Source organism: Oncorhynchus tshawytscha, linkage group LG16 (assembly GCF_018296145.1).
Source record: "Oncorhynchus tshawytscha isolate Ot180627B linkage group LG16, Otsh_v2.0, whole genome shotgun sequence".
Classification (NCBI taxonomy): domain Eukaryota; kingdom Metazoa; phylum Chordata; class Actinopteri; order Salmoniformes; family Salmonidae; genus Oncorhynchus; species Oncorhynchus tshawytscha.
The window spans coordinates 27,292,049-27,307,661 of NC_056444.1; the positions used below are offsets into that span (position 1 = coordinate 27,292,049).

General features: G+C 42.2%; 1 protein-coding gene across 4 annotated transcripts in view; it reads left to right on the forward strand.

The window, feature by feature from the left end:
* LOC112253181 (disks large homolog 5) overlaps nt 1–15,613 on the forward strand; it is a 102,690-nt gene that overhangs the window by 36,071 nt on the left and 51,006 nt on the right. For all 4 annotated transcript variants that reach the window (XM_024425178.2, XM_024425174.2, XM_024425175.2 and 1 more), the window contains exons 5-8: nt 6,397–6,580; nt 7,455–7,714; nt 7,799–7,997; nt 8,158–8,271. In XM_024425178.2, coding sequence (XP_024280946.1) covers nt 6,397–6,580; nt 7,455–7,714; nt 7,799–7,997; nt 8,158–8,271 — 757 coding nt within the window. The remainder of the gene's footprint in view (nt 1–6,396; nt 6,581–7,454; nt 7,715–7,798; nt 7,998–8,157; nt 8,272–15,613) is intronic.

Sequence of the window (15,613 nt, forward strand, 5' to 3'; positions counted from 1 at the left end):
GGGAATAATGAGAGGTTGTATGGCATCATGGTTTTACTCACTTAGACTGGGGAAGTGCCTGGTGCTGCAATTACACTAATTGAAAGAACATTGATGTGCTAATGGTGTGTTTTTATTGAAATGTAATGGGGATTATCTGATTTAAGGAGTTGTAGATCTGCCAAATCTGTTCAACTTTTTAGAGTACTAGACGCGCGCGGCAAATTGGAGATTCAACTCGTGCTTGTAGCACCGCTCAGAATTGGTGTTTCCCCCCCCTCCACTCTCATGCGCGCTCAGTTTGTGAGTCTATAGAAGGATTGCCTCTGTAGCTAATACCAGACACTCATTCATTCTTCATCGCGCAGTCTCCTAAACTCCCCACTCCATTTCATGCCAAGATGTTTATATTACTTTTTGTTTTATTATACTTCTATAGTGCTTTTTGTGATGTGGATCACAGTTAGTAATTACAGTTAGTCTATCAGGTTGCGTGATCCTTGTAATGTTACGTGGAAAATACACCTAATGGATGCAGAATTAAATGTCCATGACACTCGCGCACATGCGACCAGTTATTTTTCGTATTTGCATTTAAATGTCTTTCACTAGCAAATGCGAGTGAACTGCTGGCACTTTAAAACCCACTGAATGTCCATCTTATGTTCGCAAACGTTAACTTGAAACAATTAGTGTTTACCTTTCCACAACACATGTAGTCGATAAGGGATTTGTCCATGTGTTTACCTCCAGCGGACAGTCCGCAAACTCAACATCACAACAAACAGGAGGGGCAGACACCGGGCAGCTACGTTGAATAATGATGTATTTAACTCCATGTCCCTTGACACAAACTGTCTGTGTGTTGCAACTCGAAAATCAGGATGTTAGATTTACTCTGTGGATGTATTTTATTCAAATGTAAAGAATAAAATAAATCCAGGCCTATTCATTTCTGCGTACTTTTAACTCGGATCTCACACCTTCGTACATGGACAGAGAATTGTGTAGTTGTTACGCATAATGCGTCCATGTTGGCAGGTCTATCATTTATAGTCAATTGATAATGGATTGCTATCAAGTTATGTTCTATAGGCCTACCAAATGCTTTAGTCAACTGACAGTATGTGTACCTGTCATGCTTTTAATCACTTACCAGAGTAAAAAAAATATATATATAATACATTTTTAAAGCTTTATTTAACAAGGCAAGTCAGTTAAGAACAAAGTCTTATTTACAATGACGGCCTAGGAACAACTGCCTGTTCAGGGGCAGAACGACAGATTTTTAACTTGTCAGCTCGGGTATTCCATCTAGCAACCTTTCGGTTACTGGCCCAACGCTCTAACGGCTAGGCTGCCTGCTGCCATAGGTAGCCTATATGTGGTAATCCATGGCATTAAATCCAGGCATGGAAGGTGTGTGCGTGCATGCAATTAAAGGGATAGTTTGTGGATACCATTTGTATGTCGCTTTGTCCAGTATGAAGGAAGTAAGGGGTAATTTTGTGAGCCACTGCTAACTAGATTAACGCAAAGACTGGAAGCTAGCTATCTGTGCCTGACTATTTCCAGTCTTTGCACCTAAGCTTGTTAGCACTGTCTCTGGAAACTAAACTCAGCAAAAAAAGAAAGTCCTCTCACTGTCAACTGCGTTTATTTTCAGCCAACTTGACATGTGTAAATATTTGTATGAACATAACAAGATTCAACAACTGAGACATGAACTGAACAAGTTCCACAGACATATGACTAACAGAAATGGAATAATGTGTCCCTAAACAAAGGGGGGGTAAAAATCAAAAGTAACAGTCAGTATTTGGTGTGGCCACCAGCTGCATTAAGTACTGCAGTGCATCTCCTCCTCATGGACTGTACCAGATTTTCGAGTTTTTGTCGTGAGATGTTACCCCACTCTTCCACCAAGGCACCTGCAAGTTCCCGGACATTTTTGGGGGGAATGGCCCTAGCCCTCACCCTCTGATCAAACAGGTACCAGATGTGCTCAATGGAATTGAGATCCGGGCTCTTCGCTGGCCATGGCAGAACACTGACATTCCTGTCTTGCAGGAAATCACACACAGAACGAGCAGTATGGCTGGTGGCATTGTCATGCTGGAGGGTCGTGTCAGGATGAGCCTGTAGGAAGGGTGTCTTCCCATGCACAGCATTGAGATTGCCTGCAATGACAACAAGCTCAGTCCGATGATGCTGTGACTCACCTCCCAAGACCATGACGGAACCTCTCTCCACGATCCCGCTCCAGAGTACATGCCTCGGGGGAACGCTCATTCCTTCGACAATAAACGCAAATCCGACCATCACCCCTGGTGAGACAAAACCGCGACTCGTCAGTGAAGAGCACTTTTTCCAGTCTTGTCTGGTCCAGCGACAGTGACGGTGATGTCTGGGGAGGACCTGCCTTACAACAGGCCTACAAGCCCTCAGTCCAGCCTCTCTCAGCCTATTGCGTACAGCCTGAGCACTGATGGAGGGATTGTGCATTCCTGGTGTAACTCGGGCAGTCGTTGTTGCCATCCTCTACCTGTCCCGCAGGTGTGATGTTTGGATGTACCGATCCTGTGCAGGTTTTATTACACGTGGTCTGCCAGTGCAAGGACGATCAGCTGTCCGTCCGGTCTCCCTGTGGCGCTGTCTTAGGCGTCTCACAGTATGGACATTGCAATTTATTGCCCTGGCCACATCTGCAGTCCTCATGCCACCTTGCAGCATGCCTAAGGCACGTTCATGCAGATGAGCATGGACCCTGGGCATCTTTCTTTTGGTAATTTTCAGAGTCAGTAGATAGGCCTCTTTAGTGTCCTAAGTTTTCATAACTGTGACCTTAATTGCTTACCATCTGTAAGCTGTTATTGTCTTAACGACCGTTCCACAGGTGCATGTTCATTAATTGTTTATGGTTCATTGCACAAGCATGGGAAACAGTGTTTAAACCCTTTACAATGAAGATCTGTGAAGTTATTTGGATTTTTACAAATTATCTTTGAAAGACAGGGTCCTGAAAAGGGGACGTTTCTTTTTTTTGTTGAGTTTACCTCTAGCTTCCTTCATACTGGACACAGAGACATAAAAATGCTATCCATGAGTTCATCTGACTCTGGGGAAGTAGAGACAGGGCTCCATTGCCAAAATCCTGAACTATAATTTTAAGGTTGTGTGTGTGTGTGTTGTGAACAAGAATGAATGAATAAAGCCAAAGTCAAGTTTGGGTGGCAGAAATTGAGCTTCAAGTAGACCTATAGATATTCTACCATTTAAATAATGAAGCATGGTGAAGCAACGTTGCCATAGACTATGTTGACCTTTAGGTTATTGGTTAGGCTACAGGGAAATACTTTAGCTCATAGATAGGTTACATCTGAGCCGCTTCAATATATCTAATTGCTTTGTACTACGTAGGTCTATCGATTGCACATATGAAAGTGATGTCAATCTTTAGCCTAATAATCAAACTATTATATAATTTTGTTATCTCAGTTTTCATTGCTTGCTTCGCTTGTTTATAACATTGTAAACGTTTTAGTCTATTTATATTCAACTATGAAGTTTTTGGCGGTCACAGAGACATCTTCATTCTTTGTCTAACTGAGGTCTTCTGTGTGTAAAGTGACAGTGATCTAACGACACACTGAGCTGTTGTAAGAGTGCTCTGAGGCAGGCGTTACCCTACGAGCGATTTCAAGTCCACCATTTAATAAAAATGGTTTTGGGAAGTGGGCCCAGGACAGGCGTCTGTTTTTATTTATTTTTATCTCACCTTTATTTAACCAGGTAGGCCAGTTGAGAACAAGTTCTCATTTACAACTGCGACCTGGCCAAGATGAAGCAAAGCAGTGCGACAGAAACAACAACAGAGTTACATGGAATAAACAAGCGTACAGTCAGCACTGGCATGAGGAGGTATGGCAATAAATAGGCCATAGGAGAGAATAATTACAAATTTAGCAGATTAACACTGGAGTGAAAGATGAGCAGATGATGGTGTGTAAGTAGTGATAGAGGTGTGTAAAAGAGCAGCAAAGTAAATAAAAACTATTTGGGGATGAGGTAGTAAGATTGGGTGGGCTATTTACAGATGGACTATGTACAGCTGCAGCGATCGGTTAGCTGCTCAGATAGCTGATGTTTAAAGTTAGTGAGGGAAATGTAAGTCTCCAGCTTCAGTGATTTTTGCAATTCGTTCCAGTCACTGGCGGCAGAGAACTGGAAGGAAAGGTGGCCAAAGGAGGTGTTGGCTTTGGGGATGACCAGTGAGATACACCTGCTGGAGCACGTGCTACGGGTGGGTGTTGTTATCGTGACCAGTGAGCTGAGAGAAGGCAGCGCTTTACCTAGCATAGAATTATAGAAGACCTGGAGCGGTCTGGTGACGAATATGTAGCGGGGGCCAGCCAACGAGAGCATACAGGTCGCAGTGGTGGGTGGTATAAGGTGCTTTAGTAACAAAACAGATGGCACTGTGATAGACTGCATCCAATTTGCTGAGTAGACTATTGGAAGCTATTTTGTAGATGACATCGCCGAAGTCGAGAATCGGTAGGATAGTCAGTTTTACTAGGGTATGTTTGGCAGCGTGAGTGAAGGAGGCTTTGTTGCGACATAGAAAGCTGATTCTAGATTTGATTTTTGGATTGGAGATGTTTGATATGAGTCGGGAAGGAGAGTTTACAGTCTAGCCAGACACCTAGGTATTTGTAGTTGTCCACGTATTCTAGGTCAGAACCGTCCAGTGATGCTAGTCGGGTGGGTGGGTGCGGGCAGCTGAAAAGCATGCATTTGGTTTTACTAGCGTTTAACAGCAGTTGGAGGCCACGGAAGGAGTGTTGTATGGCATTGAAGCTCGTTTGGAGGTTAGTTAACACAGTGTTCAAAGAAGGGCCAGATGTATTCAGAATGGTGTCGTCTGCGTAGAGGTGGATCAGGGAATTACCCGCAGCAAGAGCGACATCGTTGATATATACAGAGAAAACAGTCGGCCCGATAATTGAACCCTGTGGTACCCCCATAGAGACTGCCAAAGGTCCGGAAAACAGGCCCTCCGATTTTACACACTTAACTCTATCTGCGAAGTAGTTGGTGAGGCAGTCATTTGAGAAACTATGGTTGTTGAGTCTTGGTATAGACCTGGAAAGTATGACAGAACGTTGCAAGCTATCTTTGCAGTAGATTGCAACTCCGGCAGTTCTATCTTGACGGAAAATATTGTAGTTGGGTATGGAAATCTCAGAATTTTTGGTGGCCTTCCCAAGCCAGGATTCAGACATGGCAAGGGCATCGGGGTTGGCGTAGTGTGCTAAAGCAGTGAGAAAAACAAACTGGAGGAGGCTTCTGATGTTAACATGCTTGAAACCAATGCTTTTCGATTACAGAAGTCAACAAATTAGAGTGCCTAGGGACACACATGGCCTAGGTTAGCCTGCACATCACCCGAGGAACAGAGTAGGATGATGGTACGGCTAAAGGCTTGCAAAACTGGTCGTCTGGTGCGTTGTGGACAGGGAATAAAAGAAGCAGATTTCGGGGCGTGGTAGAATAGATTCAGGGCATAATGTGCAGATGGGTATGGTGGGGTGCGGGTACAGTGGAGGTAAGCCCATGCACTGAGTGATGATAAGAGAGGTTGCATCTCTGGACATGCTGGTTATACTGGGTGAGAAAACCGCATGTGTGGGAGGTGGGACAAAGGAGGTATCTAAGGCATGATGAGTGGGACTAGGGGCTCCGCAGTAAACTAAAAATGTATAATTATCCTAAACAACAGTATACAAGGCATATTGACATTTGAGAGAGACATAAAGCAATCACAGGTGTTGATTGGGAGAGCTAGCTAAGTCAACAACAACAACAGGTAAAATGGTGATGAATGGACAGAGAGGGTTGGTTAACTACACACAGGGCCTGTGTTCGGGGCTAGGGCTGACAGATAAGCAAAGGTTAACAAAGTGGAGTACCGTGATAAATGAACAGTCCAGTCGGTATCAGCTATGTAGCAGTATTGGCACAATAATGGGCTGAGCTTTGATTGGTTCTCTTAAATGTTTTTTTTTTATTTCCTAAGGGGATTGAGACTTCACGTTGTTTAGATTTGAAAATCCAACAGTGTTATGGGAAGGGGGCGGCGCTCGGGAGCTCTGTGTGTGGTTGTCCATGAGGGATTTTTGTGAGACACTGAGGAGAACCAAACTTTAAAACAGTAAAGCTGCCTTTTATTATCGACTCCATCGTGCCTACAACACCAAGCAGCCTGGCCAAACTCTGTAGTCAGGAGGACAGTTTGGTGTTAGTCTGACTACCATGTGATCATGGAGAACCTCTATTCTATTCGGACCGTGTTCAGGAATGTGCCATCAGTGTCTTCCCCTCCCCCAGTTTTGACCTCTCCCTCTCGGTCTCCAGTATGCTCCACAGCCGTGTGTTAGGAGACCAGTCTCAGCTGAAGGAGGAGCTGGAGGTGTTGAGGAGAGACCACGCTCAGCTGGTCAGGGAACACAACCACCTGAAGCAGAGCTGTGAGGAGCTACGCAGGATGCACAGTGACGGCCAGAAGGAGGTGGCTGACATGAGGCTGCAGCAGCAAGAGGTACCATACACATCCACACAAGGTTGCTGTGACCTATACTTGGCTGCCGGGCTTTCACACATCCACACATCCCGGGAGTAGACTACTGCGGTGGACAGGAGACACACTGCTTGGAGATGCATACGGAGCGCTTCTGTAAAGGGCAGTGTTTGAGGACAATGTCAATGGCTCATGTAAATGGTGTGTAGACTCATACCCCCCGGTACCTAGTCATCGTTCAGAGTTCTGTAAGGTCAGGGGAGGTGTTTGAACTAAGCAGCATATAGGTTTCCATCTCCTGTAAGGCTACAGACATACCTATACATGCTGTGATGTAGTCTGGATCAATACTGCCCAGGGGTCTCACCTGCTCCCACACTAATTACCACAGAGTTCAGCAAGCCTGGAGGTTATTGCATTTTAATGATGAAGAGGTGATTTTACAGGCCGGCAAAATGAAACCTAGTTAGTTACACCATACTATCTAAGGCTGCGTTTACACAGGCAGTCCAATTTTTATATTTTGCCTAATTATTATTAGATCCTTTGCCAATAATCCGGCAAAATATCAGAATTGGGCTGCCTGTATAAAAACAGCCTAATTGTCTTGAATAATCCATTCTGCATCTCCTCATTGTCGCCCTCTGCTGATTAACTGGTGTAAAAATGAATCCATGCTCATTCTGGCTTGTTAATGTTTCCTTGTGGCTTGGTGCTTTAGAACAATAACATTGCCACACACTATCAATCTGAAGGAATGCATCTAAACAATTTTTTTGTGTCAACTGTATATCGTAAACCTGTTAAATTCATAGTTTCACACAGGCGGGAACTGAACATGAAATGTAGGTATAGTTCTAAAATCATCAGCTGGATGACTGTGTCTTTCCTCCAGGTGATGAGAGAGAACGGTTCCTCAGAGGTTCTCAACAAACTGTACGACACAGCCATGGACAAGCTGGAGGGGGTGAGGAAGGAATACGATTCGCTGAGCAAACGCTACGGTGAGAAAGTTGCCAATCACAACACAGACCTGAGCAGGCTGGAGCAGGCGGAGGAAGAGAACCGACGACTACAGAAACAGATGGACACGTTGCTGAAACAACGAGACAAGGCCATACACTACCAACAACATTGCTCTACGTCCATGAGGAGGTAAACACACACTGCACAATCCACGAGAATAGTTTACACTACAAACACCTATCCAGCACTACACACCTCTCCTTCTCTCCCCAGGTTTGACTCTGTACAACAGGAGCTGGACAAGTCTTCAGCCCAGAACAAGGTGCTGCAGCGGGAGATGGAGCGGCTGCAGTCGGAGGTGATGCGCTGTAAGAACTTCCAGCTGAAGGCAGTAAAGGACTGTGAGAAGTTCAAGGAGGAGAGAGACTCTGTGTTCAACGAGTACAGGCTCATCATGAGTGAGAGGGACCAGGTCAGAGAGAAATACATTTTACTTTAAAGCCCAGTTTCTTCCTAGTCCTGGACTAAGAAATTACTTTCAATGTATAATCACCATTGAGTATGCTTCTTTTGTCCAGGAATAAAATTGTAATACTAAAATATGAAGTGGTTTATTAAATTCTGTGGTACAGGTGATCAAGGAGCTGGAAAAGCTGCAGATGGCGCTGGAGGCTGCAGAGGCCCGCCTCAAAAACACCTCTTCTGAAAGGATGGTGGCCAGCGAGGAGACGGAGGCTCTCAGACAGGTTCAGATCAATTTAGAATGGAATCAATCAGTACACCAAACAAATCAAACACCTCTTCTGTGAGGTTAATCTATTATTTAATCCATCTATCGATCAGTTTATTACTAGACAGTCAAAACAACTAATCCGAGAGGAGGGTATTGCGTCTCTCTGACAGGTAATCATCATTAGGTTAATCAATGAATATACAGTACCAGTCAAAGGTTTGGATACACCCACTCATTCAATGTTTTTTCTTTATTTGCACTATTTTCTACATTGTCGAATAATAGTGAAGACAACAAAACTATGAAATAACAGTCATGTAGTAACCCAAAAAGTGTTAAACAAATCGAAATACATTTTAGAATTTAGATTCTTCAAAGTAGCCACCCTTTGCCTTGATGATAGCTTTGCACACTCTTGGCATTCTCTCAACCAGCTTCATGAGGAATGCTTTTCCTACAGTTGTGAAGGAGTTCCCACATATGCTGAGCACTTGTTGGCTGCTTTTCCTTCCCTCTGCGGTCCAACTCATCCCAAACCATCTTAATTGGGTTGAGGTTGGGTGATTGTGGAGGCCAGATCATCTGATGCAGCACTCATCACTCTCCTTGGTCAAATAGCCCTTACACAGCCTGGAGGTGTGTTGGGTCATTGTCCTGTTGAAAAACAAATGATAGTTCCACTAAGCCCAAACCAGATGGGATGGCGTATCACTGCAGAATGCTGTGGTAGTCATACTGGTTAAGTGTGCCTTGAATTCTAAATAAATCACAGACCGTGTCAGCAGCAAAGCACCATCACACCACCTCCTTCATCCTTCACGGTGGGAACCACACATGCGGAGATCATCCGTTCACCTACTCTGCTTCTCACAAAGACATGGTAGTTCGAACCAAAAATCTCAAATTTGGACATACAGACCAAAGGACAGATTTCCACCGGTCTAATGTCCATTGCTCGTGTTTCTTGGCCCAAGCAAGTCTCTTTTTCGTAGTGGTTTCTTTGCAGCAATTTGAACATGAAGGCCTGATTCACACAATCTCTTCTGAACAGTTGATGTTGAGATGTGTCTGTTACTTGAACTCTGAAGCATTTATTTGGGCTGTAATTCCTGAGGCTGGTAACGCGAATGAACTTATCCTCTGCAGCAGAGGTAACTCTGGGTCTTCCATTCCTGTGGCACTCCTCATAGCGCTTGATGGTTTTTGCGACTACACTTTCAAAGTTCTTGAAATTTTCCGGATTGACTGACCTTCATGTCTTAAAGTAATGATAAACTAGTCTTAGCTTATTTGTGCTGTTCTTTTCATAATATGGACTTAGCCCTGTTTTGTAAAATACCATCTTCTGTATACCAACACAAGGAAATAAGGAAAGAAATTCCACATTCACTTTTAACAGGCACACCTGTTAATTTATATGCATTCCAGGTGACTACCTCATGAAGCTGGTTGAGAGAATGGGAAGAGTGTGCAAAGCTGTCAAGGCAAAAGGTGGTGCTAGAAGTTGATGTTATTCTTCATTAACAGACCCCAAAGCAAATCAGGTGGAGGAAAAGAGGTTTATACTTATTCAAACAGGAGGAATCATGCAGGGAGGTAGATGTGTACATGCTCCCCTGGCCTCAGTGATTCTCCACAAAACAAAGGGACAGGGTCTACTTTGTAATTCAGCCCTAACCTGTACCTATTGCAATAAACTGGGCCAATGGTCAAATAACGAGTATCCTTTTTCAGGTTGTACCAATAAGAACGTGCCCCACGTAACTACAGAAAAAACACTTTCCATTGATTGTTGATTCTAGTCCTCTCATCCTCAACATATTCTTACTCCCCCTAGACCATAAAAAAGTCTTTAGACAACAAAACACATGAACAAATAGACAGTATCAAAAACAAAATAATTCACATTACACCTTGCATTTCTATAAAACACAAAGGCCATATTGTACTTGCTGTTACAATAAGATTTCAAACAAAGTTATAAAAATAAGTATTAACAGGTGTAATGGTGATGTCCCTTACGATTCCTACCACATCCTGTACTAGGAGGAAACAAAGAATTGTCTACAAGACAATAATATTAAATTGTTCTATTGGCAAGGTAATTATTCACCAAGTCCTTTAAAAGTGACCTGCTCTTCCACACTGATATCAGTCCCTCATAGATAATTATTAGAACTTATGTTCTGGCAGTCTGCCCGTAGTGAGGAATTCTTCTTCTGTTCCACTGGTTGATAAGGACTTCTCTAATGAGCACTTCACAGGTGATCTTGTATCATTTCAAGTACAGTCCTGGATCAAGGGATATTGCTTCAGACTGTAGATTCTCATAACCTGTAACAAAGGAAACAAATGTGAAAGTAACATGTCCTGGTTTCAAGAGAAATTGATGTTTCATATAGATTTCCCTAAGTAAGCATGTCGTGATTTTCAGGAAGAAGTTGGACATTTCACCTAGATATCCCTAATATGACTGTGGTATACAGCATAGAAGCTTATCAGGATCTGATCATCTTACTAGGCTTCTTCAACAGAGATTGGCCCCCGATTGCTAATCAATCAGTTCTTTATTCTTCAGGCTCCGCTTTGTCATCAAAATGGACAACATGTATCCATTTTCCCTGGACTTTAACTGAAGACCTCATTATGAGCAAAACTTGGTAAAGACCTACCCATTTTGGCCCTGATGTCTTATCTTTTTAGCATGACATCATGTCCCCACTCTTTTACTTGTCTTTTTATGATTTCTCAAATCAATTTGTTGTGTTGTGCAGTTCCTTTCTTAGTAGGGAAGGCTTCAAGCCATCATTAATGACCAGCATATCTTTGTGTCCTATACAGTTGGGCAGCGTGATGTAATCAAGCTGTAGATGTCTGAAGGGTCTTGGTGGGGCAGGCGCTCGTCGTGTCTGTACTTTCACTCGTCCTTTGGTGGTGTTTTCCATACAAATGTTGCAATTCGCCACAACAGCCTCAGCCTCTTTCCGCACACCAGGATTCCACCATTTGCCCACTAAACTATCTTGTCCACACCAGTGTCCCAAAGAGTGGTTCTGTGTCACCAAGTAGGGTCAGGTTGTGTTTCCACACACCTTGATTGAGTTTGCATCCTGCAGCCATCCATTCCCAACCTTCATCTTTTGGTGCACTGCATCTCCTAATCAGTTTAGGTGACTGAGGTGTTCTTTTGGCAGCCGCCTTGGCAGCTCTGTCAGCCAAATCATAACCATTACTCGTCTGTAAAGATTTTCCCCATGTGTTTATTTTCAAAATTGTAACTGGAAAGTATTCAGTATAGGTGAGAATGTCCATTCTTCACAGAAGCTCCCAGTGATGACTCCTTTTTCCAAAATCTTACCTTGAGGCTGTAGATATTAGCTGTTTTTCCTTCAGCCTGTTTACGTGCTTCTGTCAAAGTCACCAATTCCGCCACCTGTGCTGATGTTCCTGCAGATAACATGCCTGTCACTATCACATTGTCCGTTGTAGTAACTGCCCAGCCTGCCTTCCTCACACCCCCCTCCACAATGTTTAAAACATCTGTGTATAAGAAACTCAGTGTTTTCCAACGGCTGACTCTTAATAAACCCATCAAGCAGCTGACCCAAAACCAACTCAACAGTCGTGTTCAGGTAATGTGGTATCTGGAGGAAGCATCAGAGTAGCTGGATAACATGGTCTGCCACTTTGTATGATGTTAGGAACGGCCATAGCTTCCTTTGTTTTGTGCAAGGTGGGGCAAAACCTGTCAAGCACTCTGGTTCCATATTCAACGTTCCACACTTTTTTTTTCATAGTCCAAATATGGTTCTGAACTGTAGATCCCTGCAGTTGTCTAATTTGCCATGTCACCTTTCATAATAATATCAAGGCCTAAAATAGGTTGTTCAAATGAGCCTATCCACACCCCTGCATCAATCCCAGTCGCTATCACTGTGAAACAATACAAATATTTGTTATGAGCCTTTTATCATCACATAAAATAAACAGATATGTATTGATTGTATAGAGCAGAGGGAACAGTCACTAAGGTGTTCCATTCGACTCCGGCCATTGTGTGCACACACACACAAACTACACATTTCATTGCAAAAAAATATATTTTTACAATATATATTTTTATATTTCATAACTGCATTAGCACTTACCCGTCCAGAAGTATGTCCTGTCCTTGCAGAAACAGTTTGTTTGAATCATAACACTCCAAGATTACTCTAAAGTGAAAGTGAGACATTTTTTTGTTTGAGTTTGACTTTGCTTTACATGATTTATTCGCCGCGAAATACAGCTGCGCGTAAAAAGCCTTACAGCAACTCCTCTGATCGTCAAGGTGAGAATGGAGTTCCCTGCGCGTGCGATTACAACCAAGGAATTGTGGTCCAACCCCAAACCATTACATACTGGCGTTTACCTCAGCTCATTTTCAAGAAGGTCAGTGGTCATTGGGCAGAAATATAGTCAATCAATGATGTCATTTATCATTGTCTTCAAATCAGCTCACGTCAGTCAATACTACCCGCAAAAAAAAAGTTATTTGGCTGTGTTGCAAACATCCAGAGGAATGCATTGAAACCCACCATGACTAGATAAACGATTGTTTACAGGAGCGAATCACGCCGAATGCGCTGTAAAAAATTGATAGAGATGGAATTCACGGCACAAACAGTTTACAAAAAATGGATTTTATCAAAGAAAACGGCACTTCATTTGATCAATGGGACACTCAGGAAGAGAAATAAGAGCAAGATATCAGAAGTCATAATTTTACCTTCAAATGTGTAAAAACTGTCATGCCGGGAAATCGTTGTTCTTGATTGCTCTTCTCAAACTAAAGCATGGGATTTGTTCTCTGTAATAGGTATTTTAAATCGGAAAACGTTTGATTACCAAGATTCTAATCTTTTGAAGGGTGTAAGACACTTGCATTTTCAAGAATGTTTAATGTTACGAAGTTGTATTTTTAGTTTCCCTTGATGTTGGTCCCTGTACGGGGATCGCAGCCATAACAGGTTTTTAACTCAATAAAATACACAGCCAAATCTACCAGCCAAAGAGAGAGAGAGAAAGCACAGAGATAAAATGAATCGATAATCTTCATCAGATGACACTCATAGGACTTCACGTTACACAATACATGCATGTTTTGTTTGATAAAGTTTACCAAGTCTGAGTTTACATTGGCGTATTAGATTCACTAGTTCCAAAAACATCCAGTGATTTTGCATAGCCACATCATTCAACAGAAATACATCATAAATGTAGATAATACAAGTTATACACATGGAATTATAGATATACCTCTCCTTAATGCAACCGCTGTGTCAGATTTTAAAACTTTACGGCAAAAGAATAAATAAATATTCCCTTACCTTTGATGATCCAAGACCCTTCAGACATCTACATCAGAAAGCACTCCAGGAATCCCAGGTCCACAATAAATGTTTGTTTTATTCGAAAATGTCCATTATTTATGTCCAAATACCATCTTTTGTTAGCGCGTTTGGTATACATATCCGAAAGATAATTCTGGTCAGCGTTACGTCAGACAAAAACTTCAAAAAGTGATTATCGGTCGAAGAAACATTTCAAACTAAGTACAGAATCAATCATTAGGATGTTTAACATATAGCTTCAATAAAGTTCCAACCGGAGTACTCCTCCTTGTCTTCGTGAGCAATGGAACGCAAGTGACTACCACAAGGAATAAACATGATCAGAAAATGGCTGACTGCCAGACACCTGACTGATTCTGCTATCATTCACTCCCACATCATAGAAGTCTCATTATAATTTCTATTGATGGTTGACATCTAGTGGAACCCCTAGGCAGTGCAACATCATTCATATCTCAATGGGATTTCATTGGGGACTCTGAATACATACAAGCTCAGATTTCTGACTTCTGTCGTGGAAATTTCCTGTATTTACCAATTCACCACAGTATTATACAAAAATAAACATTCTGATGAGAAGTAACATATGAATATAAAACATCTTACCTATGTTACCAACTAATTCTGATTTTTCCCCAACACTTCCTGTTTTGATTTCAACTCAGGATTCTGCCTGCCAATATGAGTTCTGTTATACTCAGACATCATTCAAACAGTTTTCTATCCAATACTAATAATATGCATATATTTGAAACTGAGACTGAGGAGCAGGCCGTTAGCTTGGCTGAATAAGGTGCCTAAAGTTACTCAATACTGCCCCCCAGCCATAAAAAGGTAACTTCTTGATGCACCCATCCCGTTAGCGGGATCATTTACATCAACATCGGCTGGATTGCAGCACGCCAAACTCAAATTAAATTACAAAAAAATATATATTTTCATGAAATTTCGGCGAAAGCTATCCAAGCGTTTAAGAACCTCTCTCAGTAGACAAAATATTACAAACAGCTAGACGCCAAGTAGATTGGCCACGAAAGTCAGAAAAGCAATAAATTAAAATCGCTTACCTTTGATGATCTTCAGATGTTTGCACTCCTGGTTACACAATAAATGTTCCTTTTGTTCCATAAAGATTATTTTTATATCCAAAATACCTCCATTTGGTTGGCGCGTTATGTTCAGAAATCCACAGGCGCGAGCGGTCACGACATCGCAGACAAATTCCAAATAGTATCCGTAATGTCCACAGAAACATGTCAAACTTTTTTATAATCAATCCTCAGGTTGTCTTTTCAATATATAATTGATAATATATCAACCGGGACTTTAGCTCCCGTCAATAGGAGAGAGAGAGACACAATGGCTGCTCCAAACTGTTGTGCAAGCAAAATTCTGGGGACACCCAGCTATACACTGATGCAATGTGATCTCTCGCTCATTTTTCAAAATAAAAGCCTGAAACTGTCTAAAGACTTCACAACATGGGGAAGCCTTAGGAAAAGGAATCTGGTTGATATCCCTTTAAATGGAGGGAAGGCATTCAATGGAACATGGCGCTTTCAAAATAGGAGGCCACTTCCTGGTTGAATTCACCTCAAATTTTCACCCGCAATATCAGTTCTGTTAGACACTATTTTGACAGTTTTGGAAACTTGTGTTTTCTATCCTAATCTGACAATTATATGCATATTCTGGGCCTGAGAAATACAGTTAAATTTGGGTACGTTTTTCATCCAAAAATCAAAATACTGCCCCCAACACTCAACAGGTTAAAATCCCCAGCTACAATAAATGCAGCCTCAGGATGTGGTTTCCAGTTTACATAGTCAAATTAATTTCAGGGCCGTCAATGTCTGATTGGGGCAGGATATACACAACTGTGATTATGATCGAGAATTCTCTTGGTAGATAATGCGGTCGACATTTGATTTTAAGGAATTCTAGGTCAGGTGAACAAAAGGA